Source organism: Pangasianodon hypophthalmus, chromosome 6 (genome assembly GCF_027358585.1).
Source record: "Pangasianodon hypophthalmus isolate fPanHyp1 chromosome 6, fPanHyp1.pri, whole genome shotgun sequence".
Classification (NCBI taxonomy): Eukaryota; Metazoa; Chordata; class Actinopteri; order Siluriformes; family Pangasiidae; genus Pangasianodon; species Pangasianodon hypophthalmus.
Genome location: NC_069715.1, coordinates 13,022,946 through 13,041,327, shown reverse-complemented (window position 1 = coordinate 13,041,327; position 18,382 = coordinate 13,022,946). Strand labels below are relative to the sequence as shown.

Below are 18,382 nucleotides of genomic sequence, written 5' to 3'. Positions count from 1 at the left end.
ATATCTTGAGAAAATGGCAGAAATAGCATCAGTGGTGCCAGCATAGACATATCAGGATATTAAACCATTTTATTGTGTAAAATGGTGTGTGTGTCTTTCTTGTCTTGAGCAATGGCTGCCACACACGTGTTATTCAGCATGTTACTTCATATACTGCTCCTGCTATATACACTGGTACTGCACCACGCACACACGTCACATAGAAAGCACAATACATGCGGATGCCATCTTGCCCATACATAGTTAAAAGAAGTCTGACTCCAGCCCAAGGGTTCTAGATATAACCTCTTTTCAGAGAGTGATGTTTCTGAAGAAAGTCTTTATAACAACAAAAACAGAAAGTAGATTATTTTTAGATTGTATAATCACTTTTTTTTTTTTTTTTTTTTACATTTGATAACTTATTTCCTGTTATTTCCTAACAGTGCATATTAGAGGCATATTAAAGACTTAAAAAAAAAAAAAAAAATGTATCTCATTCCTCCCTGCTCCCGAAAGAATTCTGACCAATCCTGCACACTCCTGCAGTTATTATTTTTGTTTGTGAACATTATCATATTGTTTTAAAAATGAAATAAGTTGGCTCTTTTTCCAAAAACATAAACAGATTAGTCATTTAAACCACAGCGACCCTGGCCAGGACAAAGCAGTTACTGAAGATGAGTGAATGAACGAGCACCACACCGCATCTACTACACTCCCATGTTAATCAAAGTGGTGTTTTTTTTTTTTTGTCGTGCAGGATTTGATTCTGATCGCTTGCTCCTGCCCAAATAAAACTAAATACCACCCACTTCCAGGATTTTTTGGGGGGGTCCTATGGGAACCCCGTCCTGAACAGCCTGCTAGATGTTCTAGTTCCCAGAAACGTTTGTTTGTCAGCCTTACACTGAGAAATAAATTTACCTTACAGGTATGGTTCTTCTAGGATACACAAAAATGTCTCATCTTCTCATTTTTGCATGAATCTCTCTCTCTCTCTCTCAGGCTGGCTGAACTACCCTCTGGACCAGATAGGCTTCTGGAGGAGGATAGAGTGGTTGGTCGAAAAGCTAACAGGACAGAAGCCACGCTGTGATGACATGGCCTGGGCCAAAAAGACAGAGTGAGATGATAACGGGACTGCAGCACCCTCATCCCTCGCTCCTCTCCTCCTCTGAGCTGAGGGGGAGCCTCTTGGAGGGAGAAAAGCAGAATATGGGCCTTACCTCTGACCCCTAATCCACCCTTAATCCCCCCCTTTCTCTCCATCACTATAGCACAGAAAATTTCCGCTGCTGAGGCCTTCACCTGTCTCTAAAGTCTGCAACACACAAGCCGTCTCTGACTCCTCCATGTCTCATCTGATGGTTTTCATTCACACTCCCTCACACACACAGCAGAAAGAGAAAGCTGAATTTAAGGCATGTGTCTAGCAGCACAGCAGTAAAAACATTAGTGATGAGTAATAGTTGATTAGTAATAGTGAATAATTTTGTACTAATTTTCCCTCTGCTTGTCGTAGTGGCTTTCTCATATTGTTCATCCTCTGGAGGTTGGGCTCTCCAGGGGCCAGGAAATAGATATATTTTTTATTGTATTTGCTTGCCATCTGATTTGGGGTCAATCAAGAAATGGTTTTCTATATCAGCACTCCATTTGTCCAGACAGACAGCTTAAACGATGTTCTGCTTTTCTTTAGATGTTACATGTCCTCCATTTTTGTCTGAAGACGATGTCTGTGAGTAAAAATGGAGGGAAGCGAGTTTTGTTGGTCAGTCATGTAATCTGTGCTTTGGTGAATGTTTCCATGTCTATACATACCACAGGCCAGATTGCAGATTTTAGATTGCAGGACATGAGCACTTAAGACCTCTGAACGAGGACGCCTGATTCGTTTTTGGACTAGCTGTAGCAGTCCAACTAATATTTATTTAAAAAAAAAAAAAACATACTGAATCTTGCAAGCTTGCACTTGGTTTTGGTCTGTGAATTCACAGCGGCACTGCTGAGACAGAACCAGAACAGCGGAAGAGCTGTTTCAATTATCCTTAATTCTGCACACATGATCATAACTGACTCTTGAATCCATGAAGCAGAACAAGGTGTAAGCTTCATGTCGGTTGGTACCAGGCTAATGCTGACTAATCCTACTGTATTTAAAAACACTCCCGGCGTTTCCACCTAATCTCTATCCACCGCATATGTAGCATTATGCACTTGCAACGGATGGGAACTTCAGTGCGTTTTCCTGTACTGAGATGATGTAAAACTCATTCACACTTTAATTCTGTGAAGAAATGTATAAAATATATGACTAAAAGTAAAACTGTTACATTTTAACAATAAACTTCTTTAACTTTAAGCTGTTCTTATCCAAGAAGCAATATATTAAAGTCCTTCCGATTTCTTATGCTTTTCTGAAGGTTGTGCAAGGAATCTGATTTTCTGTTCTTCATGCAATACATATGCGATAGACATACATTAGGTTACTGGAGGTTTTTTTTTTTTTTTTAAACAATTGTGGCTTAGACAAGGATTAGAAAAGTTTAAATATATTAGCATGCTTTATTTGGGGAAAACTTCACAAATGAACTTCACACTGTATTTAACCAACAATATTTATTAAAATGAATTGGGGATATATATATATATATATATATTCCTACCTTCACCCTTGTCCAAACACTGGCTTGACGTTATGTTTGACTGTAAACCACAGGTAGATGGTGAGACTAAGAAAACAGCCATAGCACATCTATACACTCATCTTTTATTATTACAGCTGCACTAGTTGTGTTTGTTCCTTCTCTCTATGGCTTTATAATGTTTCTATTTTTTACTAAGCAATCAGCCTTGTATTTATTCGTACTGTCCATCTTGCAGCTAATGCTTGCTGCTAGTCTGCCTTAAATCAACGTTTTTATTAGCTGTTTGATTTAATAAAGATCTAGTAAGTTACATTTTATATTTTGTGGGCTTTTTCATTGCTTGTTTCTAATTCTCTGTACTTTTTCCTATCAGAACTTTTCCTGAATTTAAGAATGAGTCATTAAGAATAATTGCGACTTCATTTATAACAAAGAATAATGAAAGCAATAACAGGAAAGCTGCAATATTCTGAGATGTGCGTAGCAATGAGTCATGGCCCCCTGTTATTTATTTCACAGGTGACTGATTAGAGCTTTTTATAGGGGTGCAATTTTGGTTTATAAGTGTGTTACTTAATTTAAGGGCTGCTTAAACCTGCTCTCTTAAGTAGATGTATGACTGAGGACCTCTTGGCTCCCTCCAGTGGATAGATAAGGCATTAATCCATAGTTTGTCTGGCTTTAGTTTCAAAAAACCTTTAAAATTAAATTGACATGAATTGAAGTAAGATTTAAGTTTTGGACATTGTTGGATGAGACATTAGGACAGTCATGGAACAGTGTCCATTTTAAGGATTCCTGTTGCTGGAGGATAGAGAGCAAGAGCCCTTAAAAAAAATTAGGTCACTGTCCGTGTCCTTCATGTGCAGTAGGAGCTCCATGTGGATGATTTTGCACCTTATCATTCATTCTCTCCCTCTTTCCTTGGCCACACTGCTGAGTACACACAAGTACACTTATTCTAATTGCTCTCCCAGAATGCATTAGTGCAAAGAGACAGAACAGAGGTGTCCAGCAAGGCAGGCAAGTGTCCAGGAAGAAAATGAGTTCACCTTCAGAGACACCGGCAAAGGACATGAAAGGGGCAAACACATTTGTAGCTCTCTCCTGGTTGTGTTCAGTTGACTGCTGGTATTTCACATACAATCACCAGCCGCTGGTAAAAATGTGAAGGCCTGTACCCCAGGTCATTTATGCACTTATCCTATCCGACTGATGGTGGGTAAGAGGGATGTTTGTGGCATCTCCCATAAAAAAAAAAAAATTTTAAAAATCGAATAAAGCTAGGAAAATAAAGCTAGGAAAGCCATTCCTTGCTGTGCTTGTGCTGATTTTTGCCATATATATCATGCTTTTTTTGTTTGTTTTTTTTTTTTTGATGATATAGCATTATATTTTAAGTCTGAAGATTCTTGAAGACCCACTGAAGACTCTTGGATAGGGGTTGTTGATTAATAGATAGGAGTTGGTGAGACAGTGGCTGCCGAAACTTTGTCTCTAATGGAGAAATGAGAGAGATGGGAATATATAGAACATTAATTAAGAAGGTGGAGCTTCAGGCTTGGTCTTTATCCCAAACATCAGTTATTTCCTAAGTCCATTTTGTGAGTACAGATCACACACTCAGGTAAATGACATGGAGTGACTGTGGAACACTCTGAGAACCTGTGCTGAAGATCTGCTCAGTTTCTTCATTGCTCCAGACTGCCAGGCCCCCCAGAGAACTCCCAAGTTAAATTCATGCATACTGTTTCGTGTGAGTCTTTCCAAGGTCCTGTATCATGGACTGGATGTAGCTGTAGTGTGCCTAACAGATAAGCTCCTGTGATCTCAAAGTGTGATCTGAAACTCCTTGGAAGATGCATGAAGGGATCCATTTTAAGACTGTCGATGTTAATCCTAGCAAAATAGACTTGTAGGATGTGGAAGGGTGAGAATTTGTTAGAATTATTACTTGTGTTAGAATTATTCTGATTCTCAGTTCAAGCCACTAAAGGACAGCAAGGATGATGAATATGACTCCCATAGATGCAAGGTTTGCCTGACTCAAGAGGGTGATTTTGAAGAGAGACAGCTCCAGAGTGGAAAGAGAAACAAAACTTGATTTGTTTGAGAGCTCTGTGTTTTAGGTGACATCATGTGACATCATAGTCAAATGAGGCTGGTTAAGTGATGTTGAGAAGAAAGGGCGAGTGGACTTGTCCAAGTGAGGAAGAAGAGATACTTTTATAGTGTTTCATATAACTGAATTATCCAGTAGAGATCCTAAAGATGAAACTTGCTTAACTTCAGGTGAGCAAGCCTGAGGTGACAGAAGCAAGGAAGAACTCTTGGATGGAGATAGGAGGAAGAAGCAAAATAGTTGTCGCTGCAGAACCAAAAGTCCAGGGGGTGGAGTTGGACATGATCCAAGTCCTCCTATAAACCTATCCCCGTAACCCTAACCTACGAGACACTGCAGAACATGGAACAGCACACATGCTTATCCAGACTGAAACTCAGCAAGTTGTCACCACCTCCTGGACTATTGATTCTGCAGTGAGGGGTACTTGTAAGAAACCTTGGGAAGAATCAAGGCTCAGCAGACAGAGCCTATCCTCCTCTGTCTGACACTTGTCAATTAGTTTAGCTGGGAAGATGGGATCAGTAGCGCTTTAGAAGTATGGCTTCTCTGAGTGGGTAAAGAGAGAGGCTGTTCAAGCTGCACAGTCTAAGATGAACCTGGTGCTTAATAGTGGGCTTCTAGATCATGAGCCTGTAGACTTTAGAGAGTTGCTGCAGAAGGATCAGGGTGTAGACTTCAGGAGCAGTGTGTTTGACTACTTTGAAGATGGGATGGGATGTGTGAAGGAAGGGTTGGGATAAAACAGGGAGAGTGTTGGGATGAGTGAAGAGGGAAAAGATGTGTGAAGGAGGGGTTGGGGTAAATGAGGGAAGGGTTGTGTGAGTTGTTGGGATGCGTGAAGAGGGAAGGGATGTATAGGAGGGATTGGGATGAATAGGAGAGGCTGGGATGAAGTGGACAGAGAAACACGATGAGGCTGCTGCTCTTTGTCGGCGATCCTTTAGAAAGACCGAGAGGAAATGGGGATTTATAGGAGGTACTCTAGGAAAAGGGTGGAGCTTCAAGCATGTACAGTAATGACACTGGCATGTAAAGAAGATGTAGTTACTGCATACATGCAAGAGCAAACGAAGAATGCAAGGAGCTGAAACCTTTTAATGAAACATGGCATGATTGTGCCAGGAACAAAAAATGCCAACATATAATACATAAAATTTACAAGATTGAAAACAAAAATATACATAAGACAACATGAACAGTCTTAAAGTAACAGCAAGAATATGCTGATTTGTTCCTATGTGGGTGAACTAGCTTATTTTTTTCAGACATCCTGAGTCATCATAGCGGGAAGTGTCGCAAAGCCTGTGCTGCAGGTCCTGGCAGGAAGAAAAGGAAGGAAAAAAGGCAACTTTACTATCTTAGCTCATGACTTATTCTCTCCTTACTCACATTTATTCCAGCATGAGGAAAGATTTACAAATTACAAAAGCAATGCTTTGTCTTTATGGGTTTAAAAAGACTGATCTTAAGGCAGACCTGCTGGATTTCTCATGCGTAGGTTCCTGAGTAAGGGTGGGGGTGCTCCGAGTCCACTTGGGCCATTCTGCAATGGTGCACCATGAGGTGGTGTTCCACGTATATGGAAGCCATGGGGTCCATTATGAGGACCATGAGGCCTTGGTGGATGTGTGCCATGTGAAGCTGGTGATCCTCTTGGTACTGTGGGACCCCTTAATGGTTGTGGATTTTGAGAGGCAGAAGAATTATGAGGAGCTGGAGGACCATGGAGAGGTGGAGGACCATATAGTGGTGGACGAGTCTCAGAGGCAGAGGGACCACGTGGTGGTGGATGGCCATGAGAGGCAGAGGGAGCTTGAGTTCCAGTCAGACCATGGGGTGGTGGTGGATCATGAGGTGGAGGACCCTGAGGAGATCTTTGAAGAATGTTCAGTGAGAGAAGAGGAGGAGGCTTGGTTTTGGGATAGGAGTCTAGAGCATAAAAGAAAAGTGATCCGGCTTTAAAAATAATTTAATTTCCAAAAACTACAGACATGGACAAATTTGTTGGTACCTTTCCACAAAAAAAGAAGAACCCACAAATTTCTCTGAAATAACAGGAAACTCACAAAAGTAATCCATCATCATTGTTTATTCCATATTTAATAAAAATCAGACTTTGCTTTTGATTTTTGATTCAACAGAATATTTTAAATGATAAAACAAATGAAAATGGCATGGACAAAAATGAAACATGTAGTTTCATTTACTTTAGAGTATCTGTAGCTCTCAATGAGAATTCTGCACCTGTCAACAGGAAGTTTGTCCCACTCTTCCTGAGCAAACTGCTCTAGCTGTCTCAGGTTTGAAGTGTGCCTTGTCCAGACTACATGTTTCAGCTCCACAGATTCCATAGATGTTTGATAAGATTCAGATCAGGGCTCATAGAAGGCCACTTCAGAATAGTCCAGTGTTTTGTTCTTAGCCATTCTTGGATGCTTTTGCTGTGGGTTTTGGGTCTTTATCATGTTGGAGGACTCACGATCTGCGACTGAGACAGAGCTTTCTGAGACTGGGCAGTTTCACTCCAGAATGCCTAGATAGTCTTGAGATTTCATTGTGCCCTCCACAGATTCAAGGCACCCCGTGCCAGATGCAACAAAGTAGACGCAAAACATAACCGAGCCTCCTCCAAGTTTCATTGTAGGTATGGTGTTCTTTTCTTTGAAAGCTTAATTTTTGGTCAGTGAACATAGAGCTGTTGTGACTTCCCAAAAAGCTCCAGTTTTGTCTCATCTAAACAGTGGACATTCTCCCAAAAGCATTGTGGCTTGTCAAAATAAAATTCCGGTCTGGCTTTTTTATGTTTTTCTTTCAACAGTAGAGTCCTCCTGAGTCTTCTTCCATTGAGCCCACTGTCGCTCAAAATGTGACGGATGGTGCGATCAGACACTGATGTACCTTGACCTTGGAATTCAGCTTGTATCTCTTTGGAAGTTTTCCGTGGCTCTTTGTCTATCTTTTGCACTATCCTTCTGTTCAATCTGGGGATGATTTTCCTCCTGTGACCACATCCAGGGAGATTGGCTACAGTCCCATAGACCTTAAACTTCTTAATAATATTTCTAACTGCAGTCACAGGAACATCAAGCTGCTTGGAGATGTTCTTATAGCCTATGCCTTTAACATGCTTGTCTGTAATTTTCTTTCTGATCTCCTCAGACAACAATCTCCTTTGCCTTCTCTGGTCCATGTTGGTCATACAGCACACACGATGATAAACAGCAGAGTGACTACTTTTCATTTACTTTTCATTTAAATAGGCTGAATGACTGATTTCAAGATTGAAGGCATGTGTGATACTAATTAAAGAAAACAGTTAGCTTGAACTATGGCTATAATCTGAATATTTATAATCTTTTCTATGGGTACCAACAAATCTGTCCAGGCCATTTTAGAATATCTTTGTAGAATAAGCAATAATTTATCTCTTTTCACACTTTCTTTGCTTTACTCTGTGACATACCAAAGGCATGCAACTATACATGAGACAATTGCTTTTAATTGAATCACTTTTCAGGGGAAATGAAGCATTGTTTCAATGCACTGTAAGGGTACCAACAATTTTGTCCACATCTGTAAATACATAGAAAGTGCCAAAACATGGAAGGGATCTCCTGAAATGTTGTTTCCGCACTGACTGCTTCCTCTGCATTTCTTCAGATATCCAGATGGGCTACTTTATTTATATAACAGTTAGCTAACCAGACTTTTTGTGAAAGATATTAGAAGTATTGAAAAATGAGTTGGAAACTCAAATCATGTTCCCATCACCAGAAGTATGCCTGTAATTGTTTCAGGCATCTTTAAATTAAGTATAAAACCAAACAAAGCACGAAGTAATATTATTAAAAAGGAGTTTCCATTAGGGATTAGAGTTGCTGTTTCTGTCACTGACACACAAATGGCATTATAATTGCTCATTATGTTGTTATCTATACTATGTGGCCAAAAGTTTGTGGACACCTGACCATAATGTGCTTGCTGAACATCTCATTCCAGATTTAGCCCTTCCATTGCTGTTATAATAACCTCCACTCTTCCGGGAAGGTTTTCCACTACATTTTAAAGTGTGGTTGTGGGGATTTGCCCATTCACAAGAGTGAGATCAGGCACTGATTTTGGGTGAGGAGGCCTGGGATGCAGTCTGCATTCCAGTTCATCCCAAAGGTGTTCAGTGGGGTTGAGGTCAGGGCTTTGTGCAGGCCACTTGAGTTCTTCCACTGCAGCCTTGGCAAACCATTGACATGCTGGAACAGGTTTGGGCCTCTTAGTTCCAGTGAAGGGAAATTGTAATGCAAATGAAGACGTTATAGACAATTGTGCGCTTCCAACTTTGTGGCAACAGTTTGAGGAAAGCCCACATATGGGTGTGATGGTCAGGTGTCCACAAACCTTTGGACATATTGTGCACATAGTGCACGTATAAAGGGAATAGAAAGCCATTTTGGATTTGGCCCTACTGTGTGAATCATTCATAGGAGGAAACTAGTTTTTAGAATCACTACTGCCACCAAAAACTATAGAATAGTTGAACTTGGCATTATGCTTGCCTTCTAAATCATCTTAGTTCCCTGGACATTTTCAGCCCATTGTTAAATGTGTGTATATACTGTATATGTTATATATAATGAATTTGTTTATAAGTAAATGAATAAATAACCTGGTGCGCTCATTGGATGCCCATGAGCTGGCTTAGCTATGCCAGTGGAAGGCGTTGGGTGCTCATTGAATGGGGGGACAGGACCAACAGGTATAGAGAGAAGGGGTGGAGGATTCCCCAGACCTGCAGGGAGACTGTTCGTTGTCTCAGTAGCCACTTTACCATCTACTTCAGCAGAGGTTGCTGAAAGAAAAAGAAGAAAAAAAAAAACAATTATGTCCAGCTCAGTCATATTTTCTGGAAACTGACAACACTAAAATAATGATGTTGTTTGTATATATGTGTGTATGTGTGTATACACAAAGTTTCCTGAACTGAAAAATGATTCGCTTTTGCTAGTATTGCAGCTACAAGTTATAGGTTGCCCCCAGTAGTGGAAAGGGAGTAAACTGCATTTAAAGATTAAATACTGACTTTGGCACAGGGGCATCATGAACATTTTGACAGTCGGTATCTCATTACAAACTGATTATGCTTAAGCTCATTTTATTATGGCACGTAGCTATCCAACAACGTGGATAGAAACAACTAGCTGTGTGTGCTTTCCCCACACAATGAATACCAGGCTTTGGAATTCATTGTGTGGGGAAAGCACACACAGCTAGCTACGTATTAGACTTTAGGCAGATTTACTGTTCGTTAAATATGACCTTGATATAATTTTTTGCAGTAATCCTACAGAAGATTAAAAAGTAAATAAAAACTGCCTATAAAGCATGTTATAATTTTGTCCAAAACCTCCATTTCCGTCATTTTAATCTGCCAGAATTCGGCCACAGCAACACCCACATGGTTTTCTCCAGACTGCCACATAAACAGGGTCCTCCAATGTCACTTAAGGTTACCAAAAGCTTTCAGATGCACACATGCACCAAAAGAGACAACAGAACATACAGGATACACACACAACAACTCAGGATCCATTATTTATCAACTCAACTCTAGCGTACACTGTGTCGCTGTGTTCAGCAGGAGATCTCCATGCGTACTCACCTTGCAGATGGTCCTGGCGGTTGTGTACATACGCAGCTATGGAGTCCAGTTCCTCTGGGTACAGGTGTAGGCCCTCAGCCATGAGGAGGAGCAGGTGGCGCGTGGCAGAGGGCACAGCGTGGCGCTCCAGCTTGGCCCGCTCCAGGTAGTCATCAGATAGCTCAGAAGCCCTTGCTGCTGCCTCCGCAGGGTCACACTGTCGCCAGGCACTGCTCGCACGCCCATACTCCACCATCACCAAGTCCAAAGCCTGCTCTCTGGGCATGTTGCGGTGAACTGTGGGAGTGAAATGAAAACTCAGTCACAAAATGGGGAAGGCTGCATATATGGTGCACAGTGAGAGTTATTGCGGTTTATGCAGAATGAGAGCAGTAGCTCAGTGCCAGCATCGGGCACACAGCCTTTAATAATAGCATTTATTTCAGGATGGGTTAAGTTATTAGTATGTAAGCGTTGATAATATTTCTCATTTTTTATTTAATTTTTTTGCTAATTTGTTAGCAGCAATTTCCATATTAAATCAGGTTTTATATCTATATTTACCCATGTAACCAGAAATATTTGAATACTGAGTGTTTATTTTAATTAATTATTGTAATTCATTTTAATTTCCTTAACGCATGAAAGTCTTCAGTAATAAAGTGGTGGCTTTAGATGGAACAGTTAAATACTAATAGTTCAAATAAAATTAAGTTAATTAAGTTATTTAATACTACACATTGTTCCACAGAGATGGTATACAGTATAACAAAATTCAATCTGCAAATGAGCACTTTAACAAGAGGAGCCAAGTGGGTTGCAATAAAGATATTTTTAAACAATATTTCGCTTTCTGCATAACTGCCTTACTGTACGGGTGGGCATCAATTTGCAGTAGAAATTACATTTAAAACAAATTGTGCTTTCACTTTTGTCAGTTCATGTTGGTGATCAAGGACAAAAGAGGTGAAAGTGTGAAATGTGAGAGGTAACCTGAACTTTTAAGAACCAAAAAAGTAGTACAAGCCACTGCTTCCATAAAAATATCCAATAAGAAGCATGCAAACACTTTGTGTTAATCTAACTGTGCATTTTTTTTTAAATAAATCTTTTATTAATTTTTTAAAATTAAAAATACTATAGCTGAGTGTAGCATTTAGTTCTTATTGTACCTTGGAAAAGATTTAGATAGAAAGTGCAAAAACTTTTTTTTTTTCCCCTATTCCGCATCTTCTAGTTTAGGTTTAATACATGCACCATGCTTGTACACTTTCATTTGGAAATGCTTTATTTGTGTTGTGCATGTGTATAATACATACACACAGTATATTGAACATTACACTTAATAGGAACAGATGTACACCTGCTCATTAATACAATTATCCAATTAGCCAATCATGTGGCAGCATAAATATAATACATAAAATAATTCATATACAGGTCAAGAGCTTTAGCTAATGTTCACATCAAACATGAGAATGGGGTTAGTCTTCATGACACTGACCATGGCATGGTTGTTGGTGCCAATATTGAGTATTTCAGAAACTGTTGATCTGCAATTTTCATGTTTAAAAAAAAACTTTTTTTAATAAAAAAAGTATCTACTTTTACACAGAAAGAAACAGCAAGAGACAGCAAGAAAAAACAAATATGAGTGTCACTTCTGTGACCGAAAGCACGTTGTTCATGAGACAAGCCAGAGGAGAACGGCAAGTTGACAAGAAGTCTATGGTAACTCAGAAAACCACTCTTTACAACCGTGGTGAGCAGAAAAGCATATCAGAATGCAGAAACACACCGAACCTTGAGAAGAATGGGCTACAACACATCAGGTTCCACTTCGGTCAGCCAAGAACAGGAATCTGAGGCTACAGTGGGCAAATGTTCAGCTAAACTCAACAGCTGAAGATCGGAGAAAACTGATTGTATGCACTGCAATGCTGTCAAATGTCTGATTAAATAACTGCATGAATGAGCAGGTGTACAGGTGTTCATATTAGGGGTTGATGAGTGTATATGTAAAATGCGTTTAACCCCACAAATTTTTTTTAAGCTGGATCTGACCGAGGACATACCGGCTGATCATAGGGATGCCTACCTCTAAACCAATGTATTTTCATATGTAAGTTTTGACTAGTTATTTTGCTGTTGCTGCGAGGGGAAACTTACTTTTGAGGGACTCTGAAAATATGATTACTGTGCACGAGGAGAGAGCTACATTAGTCTGTTCGACGAGAATACATAAGGGGGAACCATCGGAGCGGACGTCTTTCAGGGCCCGGGTCAAGCCTGACTCCGCCTGCAGGTAAAGCATTTCCACCACGAGGCCACGCTCCTGCAAACAGTGGCCTAATGATTTTGCGTAATCCCTTTGAAAGAAGAAGAAGAGAGCTTGTTATTGACCTCGAGACAGAGGAGAATGGAGAACCGTGTGCGAGAGGATGCAGCATGGTGTTACTTGGAATGTATTATTATGAAAGGTTACAAATCAAGTCAGCCATGCAGCTTAACAATAACACTAAAATGTAGGTGCAGCTATCATTTTAACATGGCTCGTTTCTGTTCAACTGTAAAGCTGAATTTATCAAGGAAACTATTTGTAATAGTATATTTTTGAAGTGAAGTGACGTGTAGGCAAGTATGGTGACCCATACTCGGAATTTGTGCTCTGCATTTAACCCATCCAACTGCACACACACACATCTGAGCGCTTCAGATCTTTATGTCATCCATGAGAACTACTGGGAGTCTCAGCAGGTCGAATATAATAAGAAAGTGAACTACACATAGCAGTCCAGAGGTTTCAGATACAAAGAAAGAGCCACCACAGAAACGATTTGATAATTTAATGGATTAAGTGCAGCTTTGACAATTAGTGATTTTGTTTATATAAGTACTCTAATGTGTTTAACTGCTGTTAATTTCTCATCTTTCTTATTTGCTGGATGAATTCATAACTGTAGAGACACATTTCAGTGGAAAAGAAACACCTAAGTAGTGAATAAACAAGATGCTAAAATTTTTTACATAAGAGAAATAGCATCATTATGATTATTATGACTGTTTATTTAACCAGTTGCTGACTATCAGTTCTAGGATGCATTACATTGAAGCCCTGAGAAAATCAAAAAACATTATTTTTTTTTCCATGTGCATGAACTGATCATGAAATTGTACATATTAAACTCCTTACTGACCTTGCATGCTTGCATGCATTATGCAATACATTATTTTTGCTGTTAATCTGGGCCCATTATTACCATATATATATATATATATATATATATATATATATATATATATATATATATATATATATATATATATATATATATATATATATATATACACACACACACACACACATTTACACTGGACATCAATTCAAGGGGTTGATTAACCTTTTCCTATCTTCATAATATGTGTATAGATTATATTTCCCCTGCGCTGTGCCTCTTTCTGAGCTGAAATATGTATTACACCAGTATTACTTTTAAAATGACAAACTGCTTTATATTTTTAAATATTTTAATATTTTAAATATTAAATATTAATATTAATATTTGATTGTCATAGGAACACCAAAGGTGAATGTTTCTCATTTCGAAACAACTATACATTCATCAGTCAGTTTAAGTTTCAAATTTGCATATAATATAATATAATATAATATAATATAATATAATATAATATAATAAATTATATAACCTAAAATGAGCGTTTACTATTATTTTTACAGATTTCAGTACTACATATTATGCCGGAACCACATTTTCAGATTTTTTTTTTCTTTCTTTTTAAACTCAGGCTGTGATATAACATTGTACAAGCAGACAAAATCTCAATTCAGTGATGAAGCACATGCACACCAGGAGGTTCACAAAAAAAAAATAAATGTTGCAATCGATAGGACATTACAAAAATATTATACAAGTTAAGATATTAATAAGATATCAAAATCCATTTCATAGTGTGCGAAGTACTCACAACTTCTGGTTGTTTAAAGAGAGCACGACACAGTCAGCAGGCTGCTTGGCTCCATCTCCATGGAAATGTTGATAAAATCGCTGGTACAGGGCACTGCGCTTGTCTCCATCCTTCAGGGAGACAACTGATAGAAAAACAATGCAAATACTTCACAATAAACGGGTATATAACTCCACACAGTGCAAATGAAGGACATATCTTAGAAAGGTTGTTCCAGGTTCTACATGCACGTGGACTACTGATACTGTAAACACTCTGAGAAACTTTAAAAAGACAGTAATTACAATCGACATGGTTTAAGAACGTATACCTCATAATAATTACCATTTGGCTCATGAGGTGAAGGTTCATATGGTTTATAGTCTGTAGGGTCAGAGTAATCATCACTCTTTTCCAAATTTTCGAAGCTGAAAACAAAGATGAACATAAGTTAAGGTAAAATTCAGGGCTTTAATGGAAGCCTTACTTTAAAGTGAATGTCATTTCCAAGGACTGCTGTAATATTGGAATATCTACATCAGACTCAACACAAGTCATCTTTAATATGGTTGTACCTTTCCGATTCATGGTGTGTGTCTTTTCTTTCCTCCCAAACAGGATATGGCTGACTCTGGAAAGGTCGAAAAGGTTTCGCTCCACTAAGACAAGTTAAAGAAAAGGTAAATTTCAACGTCAGAAACAATAAAATGTACAACCTGCTGACATAGGTTTAAATTACACCTAGAAATTACTCAGCCCTCAAAAACCTAATTATTAATTAGCTGATGCATTTCTTTTTTTAAATCTTTTTAAGAATTCTATTGACATTAACCTGCACAAATGTTTAACTATTGTAAATTTCAGTGGAAAATCACCTAACAAAGAAACAAAGATGAAAATTCAAAGCAACTTGCTAGAATGTTAAATCTGTTTTTGTGAACACAATTCACATGTACACAATGTTTACTACACTTTTTGCAGTCTGAATACCAAATCATTGCCTACTTGTGATTTAGCATCTTATACCTTACATAACTCACTTTTATAAGGTGTATGGATCTGTTTCTGAATCTTACACGATGAGCAGGTGTTAAATGGTATCTCTTTCAAAACCCATGGTTCCCAAATTGGGCTCTGTGAAACATAACAGTTTTATAAACATAACAGTTCTTATAGTGATCAGCTGTTTTGGCTGAACACTTCAATTGAATGGGTTTAATCCAAACCTCAGTATCTCAAAAACAAGTAGCCTCGTGTCCTGGGCATGTCCCAGACTCTCAAACCTTTGGTCAGTTATATTCAAAACTCTGTCAGATGCATCTGATGTTGAGATACAGCCCAACATTCAAATGGCCATTTTGGTGTTCCAGGAAATGGAACCTCAATGACTAATAAAAACAAAAAAAGACGGCTTTGCATCTCTCATAGCCCTGAGAAGAATTTTATTAGACTGGAAATAAACATATCCACCTAACGCCTCCCAGTGGTTCAGTGACCTCTTGCTGTTGCTCAATTTAGAGAAGTTTAAATATTCAATTAGGTCTAGCAAAAAAAATTTTCATACAACTTAGGACCCCATGTTATTATATTTTATATAAGATTCAGATTAAGATAACAAAATTTAACGAAAAAAAAAAAACAAGGGAATGGAAGGGGAGTCATAGTATTCTTGTGACTCCCAGGCTGATTTCCGTTAACTGAAATGTGTGTCAATGTCTACAGTATCACATCCCCTCCTTTCTTTCTTCATTCATTTAATTATTTCTCTATTGATTTAATTTTTTATTTGTTTGTTTCTTTGTTTATATTTATTTCTTTATTTATTTTTATGACTATTTCTATTTATGACTATATCTATTCCTCTCCTCAATACTGTTGTTCAAAAATATATATACACAGTACTGTGCAAAAGATGCCTTCAAAAATAATGACATTAAATGTTGCTACATTTTTAAAAAAAATACTATAAAGAGCAGTAAACAGTAATAAATAAAAAACTCATTATTTGGTGTGATGACCCTTTGCTTAAAAAAAAAAATTAGTAGTCTCAGGTACAATTTGTGCAGTTTTATAAGGAAATGAGCTGTAAGTGTTACTGAGCATCTTCAGAAGCAGCCACAGTTCTTCTGGAGACTTTGACTGTTACACTTGTTTCTTATTTTTACAGCAAAACTCAGCAGCCCTCTTTACGCTTTTGTCTGAAAAGTGGTTTCTTATGTAATCTGCTGCTTTCTTTACTGACATACAAACATTATTTTGAATTTAATTTTGTACTGGAAAACTAATGTTTGGAAATCTAAAATGCTTTTGTATCACTCTTTCCCTCTAAATCTATCTAACACACACACACACACACATATATATATACAGATAAACAGATATATACAGAGAGAGAGAGAGAGAGAGAGAGAGAGAGAGAGAGAGAGAGAGAGATATTGTGCCCTGCAATGGGTTGGCACCCCGTGACCCTGTGTAGGATAAGCGGATATATATATATATATATATATATATATATATATATATATATATATATATATATATATAAGCCTAATATTTAAATGGTTGGACTATGCTCATAGACTAAATGTGTAGTGAGAGGGTCTGTGCAATGTACTTGTACATATGTCAGTTAACAGGGGTGCAGGATGTTGTGCAAGATGTGAGCAGGCTGTTGCATAGGGTCTTGTACAGGGTCTTGTGCAGGGTACTGTGCAGGGTGTGTGCAGGCTGGTGTGCAGGCTGTTGCATAGGGTCTTGTACAGGGTCTTGTGCAGGGTACTGTGCAGGGTGTGTGCAGGCTGGTGTGCAGGGTCGTGAGCAGGCTGTTGTGCAGGGTACTGTGCAGGCTGTTGTGCAGGCTGGTGTGCATGGTACTGTGCATGGTACTGTGCAGGCTGTTGTGCAGGGTCGTGAGCAGGCTGTTGTGCAGGGTCGTGTGCAGGCTGTTGTGCAGGGTGTGAAGGTGTGAGCTGGTGGTAAGTACCCGCGGGAGAGGTGCCCCAGCCTCCGCCTGCTCCTCACACTCCGCGCCCACGACGACATCGACGCCCGGCTACCGGTTTAACACTACAGGAGGAAAATAAAAGCTTCCTTCTTAGAAATTATACACTGTTATATACTGGAAACCACACCATGACAACAGTACCAGTTAGTTATTGTCACTATACATCCTAATAACTAACCATGCAGTTACAAAACGCTCTGTAGCTGGCTATTAAAATAAGCAAATAACATTACACAGTTCATTTACCTGACTAAATGTTATGTGGCTAACCTAGCTACAGTTAGCTAAATAGATAGCAAGCTAGCTCAGAGAACTAGTCAAATATATGGCTGTTTAGGTTAGCTAACAGTAAGCTCCATCTTGGTCGCTTGTTTAATGTTTAACACAGAAAATTCAAATTTTGTAAGGAATTATATTAGCTAATGCGAGGTGAAGGTTCCAGTAGTAAACCTAGCTTGCTAGCTAACGTCGAGATGCTGGTTAAAGTAGCATACCTGATGTGAATGGCTTGCAGTTCTGCTAGTAATAGCAAAATAAACAGCTTCTGAACTTTAGCAGGAATCAGGAAAATTAGCTAAAACTCAATGCAAAGTTTAAATAAATCAATCACTAGGTTGTTTTCCCAGCTATAAGGCAATTCTTCCTCGGTAGAATTTGCTGAGGGAGTTTGTGGAAGCGTACAGCGCCGCCTGCTGTACAGCGAGGACAAATACTGAATATACCATCTCCTAATGGAGCATCTTGCACTTTCCTCTTTTCAATTCAGAGTCCATCACTCCATCCATCCATCTTATTTAACCACTTTATCCTGGTCAGGGTCGGCTGATCAGGAGCCTATCCTGGGAACACTGGCTGTAAGGTAGGAACACATCCTGGATGGGACACCAGTCCATCACAGCCCTTTAACTATTCCGAAATTAAAACCTGATTGTAAATTTTCCAAAGGCATGTTTCTACCCAGACTCTCACTCAATTTCAGTAACTATTTTATCCTGGTCAGGGTTATGGTGGATCCGGAGCCTATC

The 18,382-nt window shown here is 38.8% G+C and overlaps 2 protein-coding genes across 3 annotated transcripts in view; one reads left to right on the top strand and one right to left on the bottom strand.

Moving 5' to 3' along the window:
• si:ch211-212o1.2 (uncharacterized protein LOC492735 homolog) overlaps positions 1-2,490 on the top strand; it is a 36,093-nt gene extending 33,603 nt beyond the window's left edge. Inside the window, exon 6 of the mRNA XM_026927394.3 lies at positions 988-2,490. Within this exon, the coding sequence (XP_026783195.1) occupies positions 988-1,109 (122 nt within the window). The 3' untranslated portion in view covers positions 1,110-2,490. The remainder of the gene's footprint in view (positions 1-987) is intronic.
• A 417-nt stretch (positions 2,491-2,907) lies between these two features.
• Positions 2,908-18,375, bottom strand: si:ch211-216l23.2 (uncharacterized protein LOC565061 homolog). 2 transcript variants are annotated; one of them, XM_026927393.3, is made up of 10 exons: positions 17,852-18,375; positions 17,337-17,419; positions 14,929-15,012; positions 14,699-14,781; positions 14,375-14,498; positions 12,557-12,756; positions 10,409-10,684; positions 9,416-9,598; positions 6,232-6,684; positions 2,908-6,071 (listed from the first exon to the last, which is right to left on the bottom strand). In XM_026927393.3, exons 2-10 carry the CDS (start codon positions 17,393-17,395, stop codon positions 6,034-6,036), a joined length of 1,500 nt encoding a protein of 499 aa, XP_026783194.3. In that variant the 5' UTR covers positions 17,396-17,419; positions 17,852-18,375; the 3' UTR covers positions 2,908-6,033. The 2 variants fall into 2 exon arrangements, with proteins under 2 accessions (XP_026783194.3, XP_034161299.2); XM_034305408.2 differs by having other exon boundaries at positions 9,539-9,598.
• Positions 18,376-18,382: the final 7 nt, after the last annotated feature.